Raw genomic sequence first — 18122 nt, 5'->3', positions numbered from 1 at the left:
CGCAATTGGAGTTTCAATTGCATCCTTCAATTTTGAAATTAGTTGGTATGAGTAAATACAGTGATGCAAGAGCAAAGTAGTATGAACCATAGCTATGGAACCTGACCTGAGAAGAATTCTTCTTCTGCTTTAAGAGTTGACTTGGGGTTCCGAGTGGTGGTCCTCGTGCTTTGGGCACTGCAGTTGCCTTACTAACCGCTCGTGTTTGGGTGCTTTGTGGTGGAGACGGTGCTGTGTCAACTGGAACTGGGTTACTATCTGCTAGGGTTGGGGTAGGGGATATACCCCATGGTATGACCCGGCCGAAGTTATAACCAGGTTGTTACTTGGTAAACCGGCATGAGTTAAGTCACATGATAACCTGGAAGGAGTTAAGTCTGATGATAACCCGGTAGGAGTTAAGTCAGATGATAACCCGACAGAAGTTAAGTCAGATGATAACCCAGCAGGAGTTAAGTCAGATGATAACTCAGCAGACCATCATAAACCGGCAGATCATCATAAACCGGCAGACCATCATAAACCGGCAGACCATCATAAACCGGCAGACAGTCATAACCCAGCAGACAGTAATAACTGGTTGACAGTCATAAACCGGCAGAGTGATAACTGGTTGACGGTCATAAACCCGGCAGATAGAGTCACTTGGGGTTATGAAGACCGAGACGTTATGAAGCCCAAGACGTTATGAAGCCCAAGATGTTATGAATCCCATGAAGAGAAGTCAGAATAGTTTAAGTCTTAGTCCAAGAAGGACTCTACATGTAACCCGCCCCTTCAACATATATAAGGAGGGGCAGGGAACCCCGTAAAAGGGAAAAATAATCTTAGGGCTAGACATAACTGGGAGAGCCGGTTTACGGCGACTCCTTCGTGATGATAATAAGACCTAACCACAAACAACATGTAGGGTTGTTACCGGATGATGTTTTCCCGAGGCCCGAAGCTGTCTAAACCCTTGTCTTGTGTTGCGTCTCTCGATTCCGCTCAACCCCTCTCAAGCTACCACGTAGATGCATTGGCCTCATGACTAAGTCCTCACAATAGGACATCTGCCGTGACAATTTCACGATAGTTAGCGCCCACCATAGGGCCCGCGCACGGTGGTGTTGAGTTTTTGGAGGGGTCTCTCTTAGGGATCGAGGAGCTCGTGATTCCGTCAGATGAGGAATAGCCAGCAAGTTCGTTGTTTTGTGATCGGGAACATGATCAAATTTGAAGCCAGCGCACACAACCAGATGATCCATTAAAGCCGGATTAATTTTCGCTATCGCTGCAAGTCCTAGGGATCGGGAAGTTGCAGCTTTCTGAATGAGAAAACAGTCAATTTAGTAAATCACATCGTCCATGAGCAGTCAAAACAAGGCCAAGAGAGTCAAGGTCTCATGTTCAGCATCTACCACATGCGCCACGATAATCCGCCGAGTCTGGTTTATAGAAAAGAAGACTACGACCCGGACGAGGAGTCAAATCCATCAGGGTTGACCCGCCTTGCCGTATCCCGGTTGCCACCATGGTTTTTGGTGGGAAAAAGTCTAAATAAAACCTTGAATTCGTACTCTGAGTCTGAATCAAACCCCGAACTCGAAATCCCTGAAACTGTCACCCTGATCTCTCTGATCCTGGCTAATCCCGGCTGAATGTTCATTTGTGAGAATGGAATTGCTTACGTGGCAGATATGGAGGGGAAATCATGACCAACTGGGCTGACTACGGGCCATACTTGTCGCCTCTTAAACCCACCACCAGACCGGCCCTTCTTTTCCCCCGTTTCTATCTCTGTTCCGTTCCTGTTCTTCCCCATATCTCGCTCGTATCTTCAACTTCAGGCGTGCCGACGATGGTGAACGGCGGCTGATCATCAGGAAGGCAAGACGATCGCCGCTGGTGGAATAGACGCAGGTAATGTGCGCCCCCTCCCAGTGTTTTCCTATTTGCATGGGCCGCCGTTTGGTGCATATGGCTAGGGTTTTAGATAGTGGTGGTTGTTGAGGATTCCATGTATTTTACAGAAAAAGTTAGTGGTTTGTGCTTAGTGTGTGGTTCCTTGTCAAAAGTTGTATTGTCCATGGGGTACTTAATTTATCTGTATTACTGTAGGTGTTCTTTCTGTAATCATGGATCCGAGCGAGAAACTGTATGTCCGCTTTCACTTTGGAGGGCAATTTGTCCGGATTGGTCCTGAGTTAGATTATGTAGGAGGCGATGAGGAAATATCAGAGATAGAAAGGGACAAATTGTCCTTACCGGAAATCACAGGGCATTTAGGTGATCATATCACATACAAAGATGCCATGAAGCTTTATTTCTTGCTGCCAGGTAAAGAACTTTCAGATGGCTTGATGTTTCTTTTCAATGATGCTGGTTGTATGAAAATGTCAGAGTACACAGCTGATGGAGGAGTGGCTGATGTATATGTTGAGTACTTTGGAGAGGAACATGAGAAAACTGAAAAGAGTGGGAGCGATTTTGAAGAAGAGATACAGAATGAGGAAGAGGGAGATAGTGAGGAAGCACCTGATGTTATCATCAGTGCTGAAGAACAAGTGGACTTCACTGTTGCCAATGTTAATGGATTGTCTGACACAAATGAGCATGTGCTTGTACCAGATGACACTGGAGTTATAACTTCAGTTATTGCCAGCCCTGTAAGGAGGAGAGTGAGAGAGAGTTTCAGAGTTCAGTATGGACAGAGTTCACAAGTGACTTATGCTATGAAAGCAAGCTCTCAAGTGCTCAATCCTGGGTCAGAAAGTAGGATGATTAATGAAACAGTTCAGCAACCAAGAGTACCAGAAAGAGAAGAACATAACAGTGAGTCTCAACATGACAGTGATTCAAGCAGTGAAGATAGTGATTATGTGGCAGGTAGTGACGACAGTGGACTAGAGGAAGAGTATGTGGAACTTAAGGAAGAAGCAAAGGCATTTAAGAAGAGAATTAGAGATTCTAAGAAGTGGGCACAGAAAAATCCAACAGGTGCTGTTCCAATTGATTTAGTTGCAAATGTTGAAGAGGTGATAGGAGAAGATCACTTTGATTCGGACGATGAAGATTATTCATATGATGAAGATAGTGATCATGATGGCCATGTTGTGAGGAGGAAGAGCAAGTACCCCAGGTATAACCCAAAGGCAGACATTCCAATGTTCGGTTTAGGGATGGTTTTCAGGAGCAAGGAGCAGATGAGAAAGGCGCTAATAAAATATGGACTGCTCACATTTAGAAGTATAATATTCATGAAATCAGAGGAAGATAGGATCAGGGCTAAGTGTGGATGGCCTGGATGCCCATGGCTTATATATGGTGCTAAGACTACCAGGTGTTCTAGGTTCCAGGTGTTAACATTTGAATCTGAACATGAGTGTGCACCTAATAGAGACAATCATCTTGTTACCGCTAAGGTTATATCAAGAAGGTATGAGCACATCTTAAGAGCCAACCCCACATGGAAGATTGACAGCATTAAAGCTACTGTTCTTAAAGATTTCTTTGCTGATGTGTCAACATCCAGGTGTAAGGCTGCCAAGAAGATTGTTTCAGAGAAACTACTAGCAGGTATGAAAGAGGAGTACACCAAGGTATTCGATTACCAGCTAGAACTGCTGAGGAGCAATCCTGGAAGTACAATATTTGTTGGCTTGGACCCTACTAATATGGAGCAAAATATTTTCCAGAGCTTCTATGTGTGTTTCAGTGCTATGAAACAAGGTTTTAAAGCATGTAGAAGGGTGATTGGACTTGATGGTTGTTTTTTCAAAGGAGCATGCCATGGTGAGCTTCTTTGTGCTGTTGGTAGAGATGCTAATAACCAAATGTATCCAGTAGCTTGGGCAGTGGTGGAGAAGGAAACAACAGAAACTTGGGAATGGTTCATTGGTCTTCTTATAAAGGACTTGGATATTAATGATCAAGGTGAAGGTTGGGTTTTCATTTCAGATCAACAGAAGGTATATTCTTCTCTCCATGTTGTTAATTTGTAATCATGTCGACTAGGTTTAGTCGCCTTGACGGAGCACGACCTACTCAATTTAAGCTTATGTTGGCTACATTTAGTCGCCTCGACTAATTATGCTATCAAGTACTTATAATACTAATGTAAATATCTCTGCAGGGGTTGCTAAGTGCCATGAAAGACTATCTACCAAAGGCACAACACAGAATGTGTGCTAGACACATCTATGCTAACTGGAAAAAGAAGTTTAGAGAGCATGCTCTGCAAAAGAAATTCTGGGCAATTTCCAAGGCTGCAAACAGAGAGGATTTCATGTATAGGAAGGCCAAGTTAGCTCAAGATACACCTGAAGGTGCGAGGGAAATCATGAATACAGAGCCTAAGCATTGGGCTAGAGCATTCTTTCCAGTTGGATCCCTATGTGACTCGGTGGATAACAATCTATGTGAGTCCTTCAACAATGCTATAATTGAGGCCAGATTCTATCCTATCATCTCTATGCTAGAGAAGATTAGGCACAAGATGACACTTAGAGTTCAAGAGAACAGAACCAAGAGTGACAAGTGGACTGCTAGTAATACAGAGATATGCCCAAACATTTTCAAGAAGCTTAAGGTGGCCATCAAATTGACTCAGTTCTGTGATGTGCTCTGGAATGGGAAGGAAGGGTTTGAGGTAAAACATGTGAGTGGCAGAGGAAGGAGCTATACTGTTAATTTGGATAAATGGACTTGCTCCTGTGGTTATTTCCAGCTGGCAGGGCTACCTTGCTGCCATGCCATCAGTGCCATATACAAGTGTGGAAAAAAAGTATCTGACTTCATTCACAAATGTTATTCACTTGAGCAATTTAAGAAAGTATACGAGCACTGTTTGGAGCCAGTTGAAGGTGAGGAAAGATGGCCTATCTCTGACAAGCCTAGACCACAAGCACCTGGTTATGTGAGTATGCCTGGTAGGCCTAGGAAGAATGACAGGAAGAGGGAAGAGGGAGAAGCACCAAAAGGCAAGAAAATGTCAAAGCATGGCACTAAAATTACTTGCAGCATGTGTGGCCACAAGGGTCACAACAAGACAGGTTGCAAAAAAAATCCTGAAAAAGGGCAGAAGAAAAATGCCTTCCTGAAGAAAACAGGGACGAAAATTAAGGCAACTGAGGTAAACACTTTTGCACTTCCCAATTAGTCGAGTATTGTTTGAGATGCTTATGTACTGTCTTTTGTTACTCCAGCAAGCAAGCACTGATGCTCAGATCAGAGCAAGCCAACAGGCCAAGAGCAAAGGAAAAGATCAAGCAGAAGCAGGACCAAGTGGAGGGAAGAGGAAGGCTCCGAGGAAAAATAATGTGCAAGCCAAGAAAAAATCAAAGAATTGATCATGCTTTACTCATTCTTCTCTCGTCTTATTAGTATGTTAAATCAGATGTCAGTAGTACTACAGAACTGGTTGTTATGTCCTTTTGGTTTAAATTCTTAAGTCAGTATGGCCAATGTACTGGTGGTTATGTGTGTCACTGTTAATGATGCTATTTGCCTGGCACTTATGTGTTAATTTTTTTTCTTTCTAAAATGGCACTACAAATCTCTATTTTGGCCAATATTCTGCTAGTTAAGATGTCAGCAGTACTACAAATCTCCATTTGGCCAATATCTCTGTTAAGATGTCAACAGTACTACAAATCTCCATTATATAATGGACATATTCTGCTAGTTGGTCTTACAAAAGGGTGCCAAATGCATTACAGCACCCAGTCACTTGCTAATTTAGTGTTCCCCTCAATGCCTCAATCTCAACATTGTTCTCTTCTACTTTCTCAATCAGTGGAATAGCTGCTGCAACTCTCTCCCTCATCACTTCAACTTGTTGTCTGTGTGCACCATCTGCTACCTTTCTCTACCATGCTTGCTGTCCATCAAGTTCATCCTCAATCCTGCTCCGTACATCTCGAAGATCAAAAGGCAGGTGCCTGATGAATGGGCTGCAAGGATAATCATGCCATAGAAAATAGTCACTACCATCTCTCTGATTACAGATTCAACAGTAAATTGAATCAGAACCAACAACAGGAAAAGAAGAAGCAAAATTGGTACAGAACAAGATATGGAGAGGGAGAGCTTGCAAGTTCATAGACGCAGCAGTAGTACCTTCTTCCTGCGTTGTCATCACTCCACGAAATCCAGCGGGGCACCTTGTTCGCCGGCTCGTACGCCCTCCTTCGCCTGCCCTCCTCCGCCCGCCGCCCGCCCTCCTCCACCCGCCGCCCGCCCCCACCTCTAGGGTACGCTGCGCCGGAGGAGGAAGACCTGTGAGTGGTGCCCTCCTTCGCCGCCCGCCCGCCTTCTCTGATTCATGCCGCACGTCCTCGTGTACTTCCACGGCGGCGGTGGTGCTCTCCTCTGATTTATGCCGCCGACGAATCCTTGAAAAATTCCCCACCTCGAGCCCCTTTCTGAACCCCGCGTGGCCGACGAGCTAACTACTGAGCTAGGCCCGCTGTCAGCACTACGTGGCATCTTATTTTCCTTAATCCCTGCCACGTAAGCGATCCCGTTCTCAAAAGCGACTTGTTAGCATAAATCAGCCGGGATTAACCAGGATCAGAGAGATCAGGGTGACAGTTTCAGGGATTTCGAATTCGGGGTTTGATTCAGACTCGGGGTACGAATTGAAGGTTTTTTTCAGACTTTTCCCTTTTTGGTGAGCCGTTCCGACTTACTTGCCGAGTCACCATCGCCTTTGCTGGCCTGGCAAGAAAAGCACCAGAGATTGACACGGGGGAGCTTAAACAAAAGGAAGCAAATCAATCACGTTCCGGAAGTGGATACAGTGTTGACCCGACTTCCGCTGCGGATTACTCGGGGCTCTCCGAGCCGTCTCCGCTGCTAAACCGTCATAGTCTCGCGCGGTGGCCAAACCGTCGTCTGAATCGTGGTCGGAACCAAGCCGGCCTTCCTGCACCGATGATGAGCCGCCACTGTCCGAGGGCCCCGACTGCACCTCCAAGCCGCTGTCCATCTCAACTGCGGTTGTGAACCGCTATCACCTTCGGGCCTCGCCATTAATCCGCCGACCGCTGAGTTGCGTCTACCACGGCCTTGAGCCGCACGGAGAGCTCCAAGCCGGTGTCTACCGCGCACCACCGTTCGGCCGGCCTCGGACTCACCCTGCGTCGGGCCTGCATCCGAGTCGCAGTGGGCTCGAGATACTACTCTTGACTCCGCCTCTGTCATGCGTCACTACCATGCCGACTCGCCGCTCCTGCCTGAGTCGCCACCGGTGTAGGCCGCTGCGAGTTGCCGCCCTGCTGGCCTGCTACCTGTATCGCTTCGATCCGCTCGCCCGTGAGCCGCCGTCATCCGCGAGTTGCTATTCACCTCAGTCCCGCGCTGGGGCCCTGCTGTGACCCGCCTCGCCTGCTGCGAGCCGTCTCCGCTGCCTCGAGCTGTCGCTACAGGCTCACCGGTGCACTGCGGCTCCTCACGGCCGTGGCTCTGCCTCCGCCGTAGCCACCTCAGCACGATCTCAATCCGGATCGGATCCCCACGGCCATCATCGCGCGACGACGAGCCGGCCTCTGAGCTGCCCGGCCGCGTCCGCCCTCGTTGCTAACCCGCCGTTGTCGCAGCGGGAGAGTCGCCGCCGCGTTCTGACCTGGCTTGTCGCCTCACTGGCATCATCCGTGAGCCGCCCCGCTTCGCCGAAGTCGTTGTCCCCATGGCCGGAGTCGCCTCTTGTCTCCGTCGGGCCTCTGCTTTGCTCTACTCCAAGTTTCTGCTACAACCCGCCACGACCTCAAGTAGCCGGCCTCCGCTCGCGTGCCTCCGCTGCTGAGCCGTCGTGCGCGAGTTGCCATTTCGCCTATGAGCCGCCGGCCGCTGCTGCGTCTCCGCTTCTGGTGCGACCTCGCTGTTGGAATTACGTGTCCTGCAACTATATTCAAATTACTTGAAATTGTTAAATATCCGGAATACCTCATTATGGAATTATACATGTATTTGTACATGGAATTGTTTTACATATTTAACATGGAAAATTATCACTTCTCGGAATATACTTAAGTACCATATGTTTAAGGAAGTTGGTCGATTATCAGTGGAATACAATATACTATTTATATTAGAAAGACTACCCGGGTACACTGATGATTGGAAGGAGCTAGATCGTATAGTTAGATTACAGCCCTAATGTTGATCTACATAATTAGAGAAATTTACACTCTATTATGACGAGTTGCTCACAAGCGTGTGCTCTGGGGACAAAACGGGTAGAATCCGTTAAACAGACAAATATGATCGTGGTTGATAATTTGATCTGAACTCTATCCCGGAAACTAGTGGAAAAGACTAGAAATCTTATATCTGTATAAGAGGTGGACTCTTTGGAAATACAGTATAAGAAGGTCCCTACCCTCTAGCCTCAGATATGCGAATTGTGAGCGGCACCACGGATAAACGCAGAGGAATTAGGAGGTAGACCGAAAACCCTAAGATTCTAACATTGGCATCAGCGCAAGGTTCGATCACGCTCTAACCCTAGTCCCACTCCACCGTCGTGGTGGCCGCCGATCCCATTGATTCCGCTGCATACTTGCCTTCATCATATGGATCGGTCCTGTTATGTTGGACGCCGCGTCACACGCTTGCAGTCGGCCCGTATGCACTTGGATCTGCTCTATGATTCTGCTGATTTTCTATACTACGTGCACCTCTGCTGTGTTGTTTTGATCTGTCCGATCGAGTACAACATCTGCCCGTTGAAATCTGATTAGCGAGCGTGGATCGATGGCACAGCTAGCGGCAGGCTTGATTATTTTATCTACAAAGCACATGGATCGGGGCAGACTATAGTACAAAATTATCTGGAATAGCAATGAGTACTGGTCTTTTTGCCGGATCGGTTGTCTCGATATGAGGTCTGATGGATTTAAGTACTGCTAGCAACTCACGTTGATCAAGGAGGAAGACTACTAGTAAATTACTATTCACTTGGCTAAGTAATTCTGCCGTCAAACATCAAGCACTTGGATCGCCGAAGGACCAGAGGAATTTCTTGATGTCCCGAATTTCTTAGGCGCGTCTGCGCTCAACTCTACGCGTCATGACTTATCAGATTTGTCAAGTAATGATGCCAGTGATGAGGAATTAATTCTTTTTGCATACGGGTGTACACGTCAAAGTCTACTCCAGTTTTTGCAGCATAGCCAAATCCTACTGATTGATCGGTGACACTTTTCTTCCAGCAACATTAAACAATTTTTTTCTGGGTTATTTAGAATTAATAGATTGGATGGATCTATTATCACGGTTTAGAAATTTGGAAATTACAGTAGTATTTCCCTGCGAACAACATTGATTATTGGTTAAAACAAGCCGAAACAGGCCAAATTAAAATGTCATCTTTGAAGAAAAGGAAAGATATATTGAAGTATCTTGGACATAGATATCAAATGGCTTTGTGTACTTATGCCAGGATCATTTTTTAGGGGGTGCTGTGAAAATCTTAGTGAACAAATTGCATGGAAAATTAGTGCAATCTGGAACATTTTTATTTGCGACATCTGTCAGGAAATACATATTGCTGGCTGAAATAATTTAATTTACAATTTAAGTTCGTTTCATACGTGATATGGGATGTTATTTTCTCTATGGAGGATGATAGAAACTCACTGAGGGAAGGATCTGACCAAATATTATTGGTTGAACCTCAGAGAGGAAGATATAATATTTTATCAATGCAATTGGCAAAGGGGAAGGTATGTCTATAATTTGTCTGCATGGAATTTTGCATTTACCACTATTTTTTTCAAAATAGTTGTATTGCGCATTCTGGTTATATATCAAATATTAGTACCAAGGTTTTACTTCCATGCAAATAATTTCAAGGAATCGCTTAAGTTAATAAACTTGGAATTGGAATTTATGCCCTCAAACTCCATTGTGGAGGAAAATAGTTATTGATGAATATGTTGTTATACCAACTTTGCATAAAAGGAATTCATCGAAGTGTCGTTTGTTGAGCATCACTTGTTTATGGAGGAAGATAGGGGTCACTCCAAGGACAAGGAAATCTGATCTTGATTTGTCACAACTTTATTGGCATGCCACTATTTCAAAGAAAAATTGATGTACTTTGCATTGTAAATTATGCCATGAAACTCCGTTGTGGAGGAAAAATATTATTGTTATAGGACACTCTGTGCAACTCGGTGAGAACGGATTTGCTTTATTGATATATCTTGGAATCTATTGATTATGACATACTGTTTGGAAAAGGAAGAGTGAAAATATTGCTTAATGGTTAAATTAGTGCATTATGGATTTTCACACAATGATCTATCTTTCTTGATGTCCATTGGAAGTTGGAAAACCAAAATTATTTTTATATTTGGCAAAGATAACTCCATATGGAGGAATATCAACAATGGGAACACATGCTTGGAATCTTATTATCTACGTCATCAATGACTTGGTCACATATCTTGGAACTGGATCAAGAGGCTTATTGATTCTAGAATTTTAAACTTTAGTGGGAGGACTATGGTACATGTGAACCATATATGATTTTTTTAATACGCCTTTTTTTATGAAGGTGGAAGGAAATAAAAAGTTTCACGTCATTTTTTCTGATATACTTATGGTATTGTTTGGACACTCCCACTAGAGGTCAGATTATTTATTTCATCTCACTCTTTAATGATTACACTTTTATATGGTTATGCTTATATTTTATTATACAAGTTGGAAGGTTTTATTGTGCTGGTCACATGTTATACTGAAGTGGAAAAATCAGTTGACTAAAGAATATCATAGTTTTAACCACTGATTGGTGGGGGAATTACACTTCAGGAATCTATCGTTTGTTTGTAAAGAGCATGGAACTATTCACCATTGTAATATACCGCGCACTCCACAATTGAATGGAGGAATTAACTGTCTTGTATACTCCCTTGTTTCTTTGGAAAGAAGCATTGCATATTATCATCTGTTGATATCATTCTCCATCTAGTACAGTCACTTGACTGGAAGGAAATCTTCTATTTTGACATGAAATTCTCAGTTATTACAAAGCGCACACCAGGAAACTTTTTATGATTATTCTAGTGGATCAAAGGGTGTTTCCTAAGTTATCTGGAAAAAGAATACTGGTGGAAAATAGGAACACAATCATTTTTATGATCAGGGTGGAATTATTGACAGTCATACTAGAATATAATCCTGACCCCAAGGAAACTACAAGTGACACTCCCATCATGACATGCTTAGGATAAGTGGGAGGAATAAGCTTGGAATATCATGTCTGGATAATTGTTATGTTTTGTTGGCGGATGTCACTCTAAATTTTAGAGGAATCACTGAATTGTCTTAAAGTTTTTTATCAATGTCAACTATGGGTGGAAGAATTGCGGGAAGGAATAAACTCAAATGAGGAAGAGCATAGTTTGGGAACTTGATATCATACCAAATAACCGCAAGCCTAATGTATGGAAATGATATATTTTTTTGTAAGGATATTTGGCTAACTGGAATATTATAATATCACTCTTGTTATTCAACTATTCACACACAGGGAAATATACTTTGTGGAAACTCTCTCTCCTGGAATTTTGGTAACGAGGAACTAAAGACATGGTTTGCTATTTGAGTATATTAATGTATGGTCTTATAACAAGCTTCACATCAATGGAATGGCACGTCATATGGTTTTTTAAATAAAGAAAGGCGGTCATTTACAAACATAAGTGTAAAGTATTTTGCATTATTATTGTATATGTTAATATTGTTTTGTTGTTTGCAATGATAAAGTCACATTGATGGAAGTGAAAGCTTGGTCATCTTTTAACTTCAATATGAAAGGAACATTTCAGACATCCTATGCTTTACGAGTTGAAATACATAGAAAATATTTTGAAGTGTTTCTCTATGGAAAATTGCAAATCTGTTAAAATACCTTTGATAAAGGGAATCATACTTGGTGAGGAATTATATTTTAACTCCCGGGGGAAATAGAATATTAAATGGTACTGGAATTCGTATGTATCTTCATTATATTGTCATACCTTAGCTACCGGAATTTATGCTGCATTCAAGCAGTGGAATGAAAGACAAGCAGCTAAGGGAATCTCACAGATCATATAAGATTGTGGAAAGTGCATCACAACCTGTCACTTATTCTGAAATTTATATTAAAGGTAAACACATTGAGGAAGCTATTACTCTAGCTACAAGATGAGAAATAAGTCTAGGTATGCATATTCAATTCTTTTTATATAGTACTAATATGGTGCAGGTTCACTGACCGAAGTCAGGAATTTCTTTCAAACCATGGTTAATTATGGAACTTCATTTACTGATTGGATTTGATATTTATGTGGTTTTGAAAATTTATTCAGTGTGGTTATCTTATACTTGACTCGATGTGGAATTAATCATATTATTATATATGTGATGGAAAGTAATTGATGTGGAATTTCATGTGAGGAAACTAAATGCTCAAGGTGCCTACAACGGTGGAATTACACTCGAGGAAATAATACTCGAGGCGCCGAGGACAGCTATGCTGGAATAATTAGGCGGAAACTAAAGGTCTCTAGTGATCTTAAGTGTCACAACAAGGAAACATATTGAAGGGAAGTATCACCGTATATATATTTGTGGGTTTTCAATGTAGTGTTAATATGATTGTTGATCCCTTGACTGATCCACTTAGTCAGGAGGTATTTGGCAAGCATGTTAAGGCTATGGATTTACGAATATTTGAATGATCGTTTTGGACAAGTGGGGAATATTGGAATTATGTGTCCTGCGACTATATTCAAATTATTTGGAATTGTTAAATATTCGGAATACCTCATTATGGAATTATACATGTATTTGTACATGGAATTGTTTTACATGTTTACCATGGAAAATTATCACTTGTTGGAATATACTTAAGTAACATATGCTTAAGGAAGCTGGTCAATTATCAGTGAAATACAATATACTATTTATATTGAAAAGACTACCCGAGTACACTGATGATTGGAAGGAGCTAGATCGTATAGTTAGATTACAACTCTAATGTTGATCTACATAATTAGAGGAATTTACACTCTATTATGGCGCGTTGCTCACAAGCGTGTGCTCCGGGGACAAAATGGGTAGAATCCGTTAAACAGACAAATATGATTGTGGTTGGTAATTTGATCTGGACTCTATCCCGGAAACTAGTGGAAAAGACTAGTAATCTTATATCTGTATAAGAGATGGACTCTTTAAAAAGACAGTATAAAAAGGTCCCTACCCCTAATCTCAGATATGCGAATTGTGAGCAGCACCACGGATAAGCGCAGAGGAATTAGGGGGTAGACCGAAAACCCTAAGATTCTAACACTCGCTACCCCCGTGAGCCGCCCCGAGCCGCCCTTGCGACAAGTCGAAAGGCCGGCCTCACGCCGTTTTCTGCAGCAGCCCCGCAACAGTCACACTGCCCGTTTCAACCGTCGCTGTAAGCCGCCGCCTTTGGCTCGTCTCCATCGAGCGCGACTGCCTCGACTCCAAGCTGCTACCCCGAGTCAATGACATCGCCCAGAACCGGCCTCACTGCACGAGTTTGTGGCGTACCGGGTCGCTGTACTTGGTTACAAGACGCCACCCCCACCGTCGTAGTGTCAAACTGCACGTTTCCTCTGTCGTAACCTCAAGCCGCTGCGGCCTCGTGCCAAGTCACTCGTCGCCACTTCAAGGCATTATGTTTGTTTTCTGGAGCTTGCGAGTCGCTCGGACTGTTGAAGCTTGAGTCGCCGCCCGTACAACCTACTTAAGTAATGCAGGGGCCTTTTTGTTATCAGCTGGAGAGACTGGTTTATCAATCTGTGTGGATGTCCATATGATGAAGAAACAAAGAAATACCTGCTATACATGCACGTGAACTGAGTAAGACCAAGGTCAAAGTCATGTTTTGGTGAGGCTTAACACGGTGTGTACTGCAGAAATTAATTGAGCAGCAAAGGGCACCTATATATGTGCAAGAAAAAATTCAGTAAGTGCACATGCAGGCGTGCGTGCGTGATACGGAGCTATAAATGCCGGTTACATCGTCAAGTGTCCGGCTCAAACTATTAGTTCAGTTGCAGCCGACTTACCGCCACAGCCGGCTCATGACACCAACTGAACCCGCCATTGTTGCCGGTTCATTATACCATCTCATGCTAACCATTACCTCAACACAGTGCAAGTCCTCACCACTGTGGGCTTCCCAGTTTAAGAAAACATGCAGGCATATTCAGCATGGCACTATTTCTCAGGCAATTTTAATCAGAAGGTTGTTGTGTCTGCATGTGAAAACCAACGCGGTAGTGGGCAGACGCAAGTTGGATCGATTACACCTGCTACTGTTCACATAATCAACTGATACAGGTGCTGCAACCGGTTTGTCATCGTACAAGGGAACATGGGATATGGTGCTAGGGCCACATCAGAATATGTTTTTGATCCCTAGGATCCACGTTCATCCCGCAAAAATATCAGGCGTAATCCCTCTTATATATTTTGTCAGTACATTTTAATTCCTCTGAGCACCATTACACTACCCTATTGGTGTTTTTATATATACAGGTGAAATTATTTTTCTACTGCGGGGATAGAGCACGCACTAGCAACATTCTACAACGGCGTTTCCTCTTTGTCACACTACCCGTTGAACGGTCGGCCGGTTCACGCGTCCACACCGGTGTACAACGTGGAGAACAATTTGCTCGTCCGCACTGATTTACAATGTCGCGGCCGATTCATTTGTCTGTTTCCACGGCCGACTCGGTCGTGATTGATTTCAGCTTTATCGGGGTGATCATCAATTCCGCGGTGGATAATTTCTGGCCTAACATATCAGGTGAAATCCATCCAATATATTTTTATGTATTACATTCTTTAAAAGAGCAATTACTCCGGCTTGCAAAGTTATTTAATGCAGGGGCCTAAAACAGCCATATTGGTGCAAATTTAAAGGCCGTCAGAAAATTTCCGGCTTAAAAAGAAGGATTCCAGTTTAAAATCGGGCTCAAGGGAAAACTATCTCTTGCAAAGCTCTGACGCTCTCAATATCCGGTTCAAAATCCCGGTTCAAGAAGAATTTATCTCTTGCAAAAAGTTAAAGGTTGCCGAAGAGGACCTGCTGCCATGATGCGCGGTTCAAACATGGGTATCCTGCCTTATTGGCTTATCGTATTATTGATCATGTGGGGGCTTCTGTTTATAAAGCGGAGTTCCGTTTACCCATTGATCCGGCTTATAAAGCCATATACAAAAAATCACTTGGGGGCGTGGTCGTATTCGAACCATAGCTACACCTCTTGATCGGCGTAAGGCCACCAGGGAAATCACTTGGGGACTTGGTCCTATTCGAACCATAGCTACACCTCTTGATCGGCGTAAGGCCGCAAGGGAAATCACTTGGGGGCCAAAGAGAGTGTTGCAAAAGCACAACTCAAACATAGGCACCCACTGAGCACAGCTCAAAATATTGCTTGGGGGCTCTTTGCTTCTCAAAGAACAAAGAGTCTACACCCTTGTAATAGGCTATCAAGCCAGGCTTGGAAGCCAGGTGTATTCACCTAAAACCCCGGGTTATCCTGCCTTTTTCAAGTAAGCCACTCCGTCCAGGATTGGTTAATGTGAGGTCCATCTTAAAAGGCTTTGTAAAATGGTTTAACTCAGTGGCTTGGCAGCCCATGAAAAGCCTCGATTTAGGTCCTGGCAGCCCATGAAAAGCCTCACATGTTCTTTTTATGCTTTTATTTACCAAGTTTTTTCTCGTTTGATGAGGTTTATAATATCTTATGATAAACCGGCGTTTATTAACCCGGCCTGGTTTCGACTACAAGTCGCCAGTATGATATAAGGATAATCCGGTGTTTATTAACCCGGCCTGGCTTGGGACTATAACTCGCTAGTATATATTTGGATTGCACCATTGGAATCATGCACTCAAAAATCATTGGATTATATTATTCAAATCTTTAATAGCCAACACGGCTGGATTTTTATTATGGTTATCAATTACCAATATTATGATTGAAGTTTTCAAAGCCGGTTCAGCGCAATGGATATAATTTAATCTACAATGGAAGGAATAGTCCCGAGTCACTGCAGGCTTACGACCCGGGACTTGGGGGCTACATTATTCAAGTTGGGATTACATCAAATACACAAGTCTCATGTCGCTGCAAGCATGCACCATGACACTTGGGGGCTAATGCAAAGTCATTGTTTGCTCACCTTATTGAAGACCCGACTCATCACATCGTAATGAGCCGGCCCTTGGAGGCTACCAATTGCTCCTGTCAATAATTCAAGGTACAAAGCTTTTAATCCATTATATTGAAGGGTCCACTGCTTAGTTGGTAAAGCACAAGGCTCTTAACCTTGTGGACGTGGATTCAAGCACCATGATGGGGGTTATATCATATGATGTTATTTTCATTGAAGTATATATCAAGTCCCAACTCAATATTATCTTACCGAGCCGGCCCTTGGGGAATACACGTTGTTGTTCAAAGTTTACATGATTATATTTACAAGTCCCTGCTCATTATTTTATAATGACCCGGCCCTTGGGGGCTACACTGGTTGAAGTTTTTTATGAGCATCAGGCAATTACAAGTCCCAGGTTGCTGCAAGCATGACAACCCGGCACTTGGGGGCTACATATGTGGAATACTCAGTTCTGACTGGTGATTGAGATGAACAACCTGGATTTCCTCAAGCTTGTGACATTCATATTGAAGCAAATCTTAAGCTGTTACCACGTTACCTTCTTAAGACTTGGGGGACTATAAGTGATAGGCATATAAGAGGTATATTTTCAAGCCTGATGTTAACTACAATTATGACCCGGTGCTATCAATATTTATAAATCGGCAATCTTGGCAATGTTAAACTGGCAAGTTTTACATCCTTAAACCGGCTGAAGATCAGATGAGTATTCCGAGGACCAATATTTTTGTTAAAGCATTGGGAGCTGAGTGAAATGAATTATTATTCATAATATTTTTCTGTGCCAAACCAATGTCAGCAAATTGATTATGAAGCTGGCCTATTAGCCCGGATTTTCTACAAGGAAATGACAAGGATTTAAGGATGCTCAGGATCAGTTTAACATGGATAAATCCAAATTAAACTGGGGGCCAATGTCGGGGCTATACCCCGCGGTATGACCCAGCCGGAGTTATAACACGGCTGGTACTTGGTAAACCGACATGAGTTAAGTCAGATGATAACCTGGCATGAATTAAGTCAGATGATAACCCGGCAGGAGTTAAGTCAGATGATAACCTGGCAGGAGTTAAGTCAGATGATAACCCGTCAGGAGTTAAGTCAGATGATAACCCGACAGGAGTTAAGTCAGATGATAACCCGGCAGGAGTTAAGTCCGATGATAACTCAGCAGACCATCATAAACCGGCAGATCATCATAAACCGGCAGACCATCATAAACCGGCAGACAGTCATAACCCGGTAGACAGTAATAACTGGTTGACAGTCATAAACCGGCAGATAGTGATAATTGGTTGACGGTCATAACCCGGCAGATAGAGTCACTTGGGGTTATGAAGCCCGAGACATTGTGAAGCCCAGGACGTTATGAAGCCCAAGACGTTATGAAGCCCAAGACGTTAAGAAGCCCATGAAGACAAGTCAGAATAGTTTAAGTCTTAGTCCGAGAAGGACTCTACATGTAACCCGCCCCCTCAACATATATAAAGAGGGGCAGGGCACCCCGTAAAGGGGGAAAATAATCTTAGGGCTGGACATAACTAGGAGAGCCGGTTTACGTCGACTCCTTCATGATGATAATAAGACCTAGCCAGAAATAGCATGTAGGGTTGTTACCGGATGATGTTTTCCTGGGGCCTGAAGCTATCTAAACCCTTGTCTTGTGTTGTCAACCCCTATCAAGCTACCACGTAGATGTGTTGGCCTCGCGACTAAGTCCTCACACTAGGACATCTGCCATGACAATTCCACGACAGTTGGGGTTAGAAGGGGTGTAGTTGGTTCTCTGTCCAACTGGGTAGGGGTACTATCTGCGCGAGTCTGGGTTATTTTTGTTGGGACTGGTTCTTGGGCAAGTACAACTGTGGTTCTATCTGCATCGACAGGTAGCATGATCTTTTCTAAAGATCGTGTTT

The 18122-nt window shown here is 43.5% G+C and overlaps 1 protein-coding gene across 1 annotated transcript; it reads left to right on the top strand.

Annotated features, from left to right (window-relative positions):
- Positions 1-2108: 2108 nt before the first annotated feature.
- LOC147984905 (uncharacterized) lies at positions 2109-5394 on the top strand. Its single transcript, XM_087539819.1, has 3 exons — positions 2109-3950; positions 4115-5113; positions 5187-5394. Exons 1-3 carry the CDS (start codon positions 2118-2120, stop codon positions 5328-5330), a joined length of 2976 nt encoding a protein of 991 aa, XP_087395945.1. The 5' UTR covers positions 2109-2117; the 3' UTR covers positions 5331-5394.
- Positions 5395-18122: the final 12728 nt, after the last annotated feature.

This window comes from Triticum urartu, chromosome 2A (assembly GCF_056163025.1).
Source record: "Triticum urartu cultivar PI428250 chromosome 2A, HENAU_Tu73, whole genome shotgun sequence".
Taxonomy (NCBI): Eukaryota; Viridiplantae; Streptophyta; class Magnoliopsida; order Poales; family Poaceae; genus Triticum; species Triticum urartu.
This window is presented reverse-complemented; position numbering and strand designations above follow the sequence as displayed.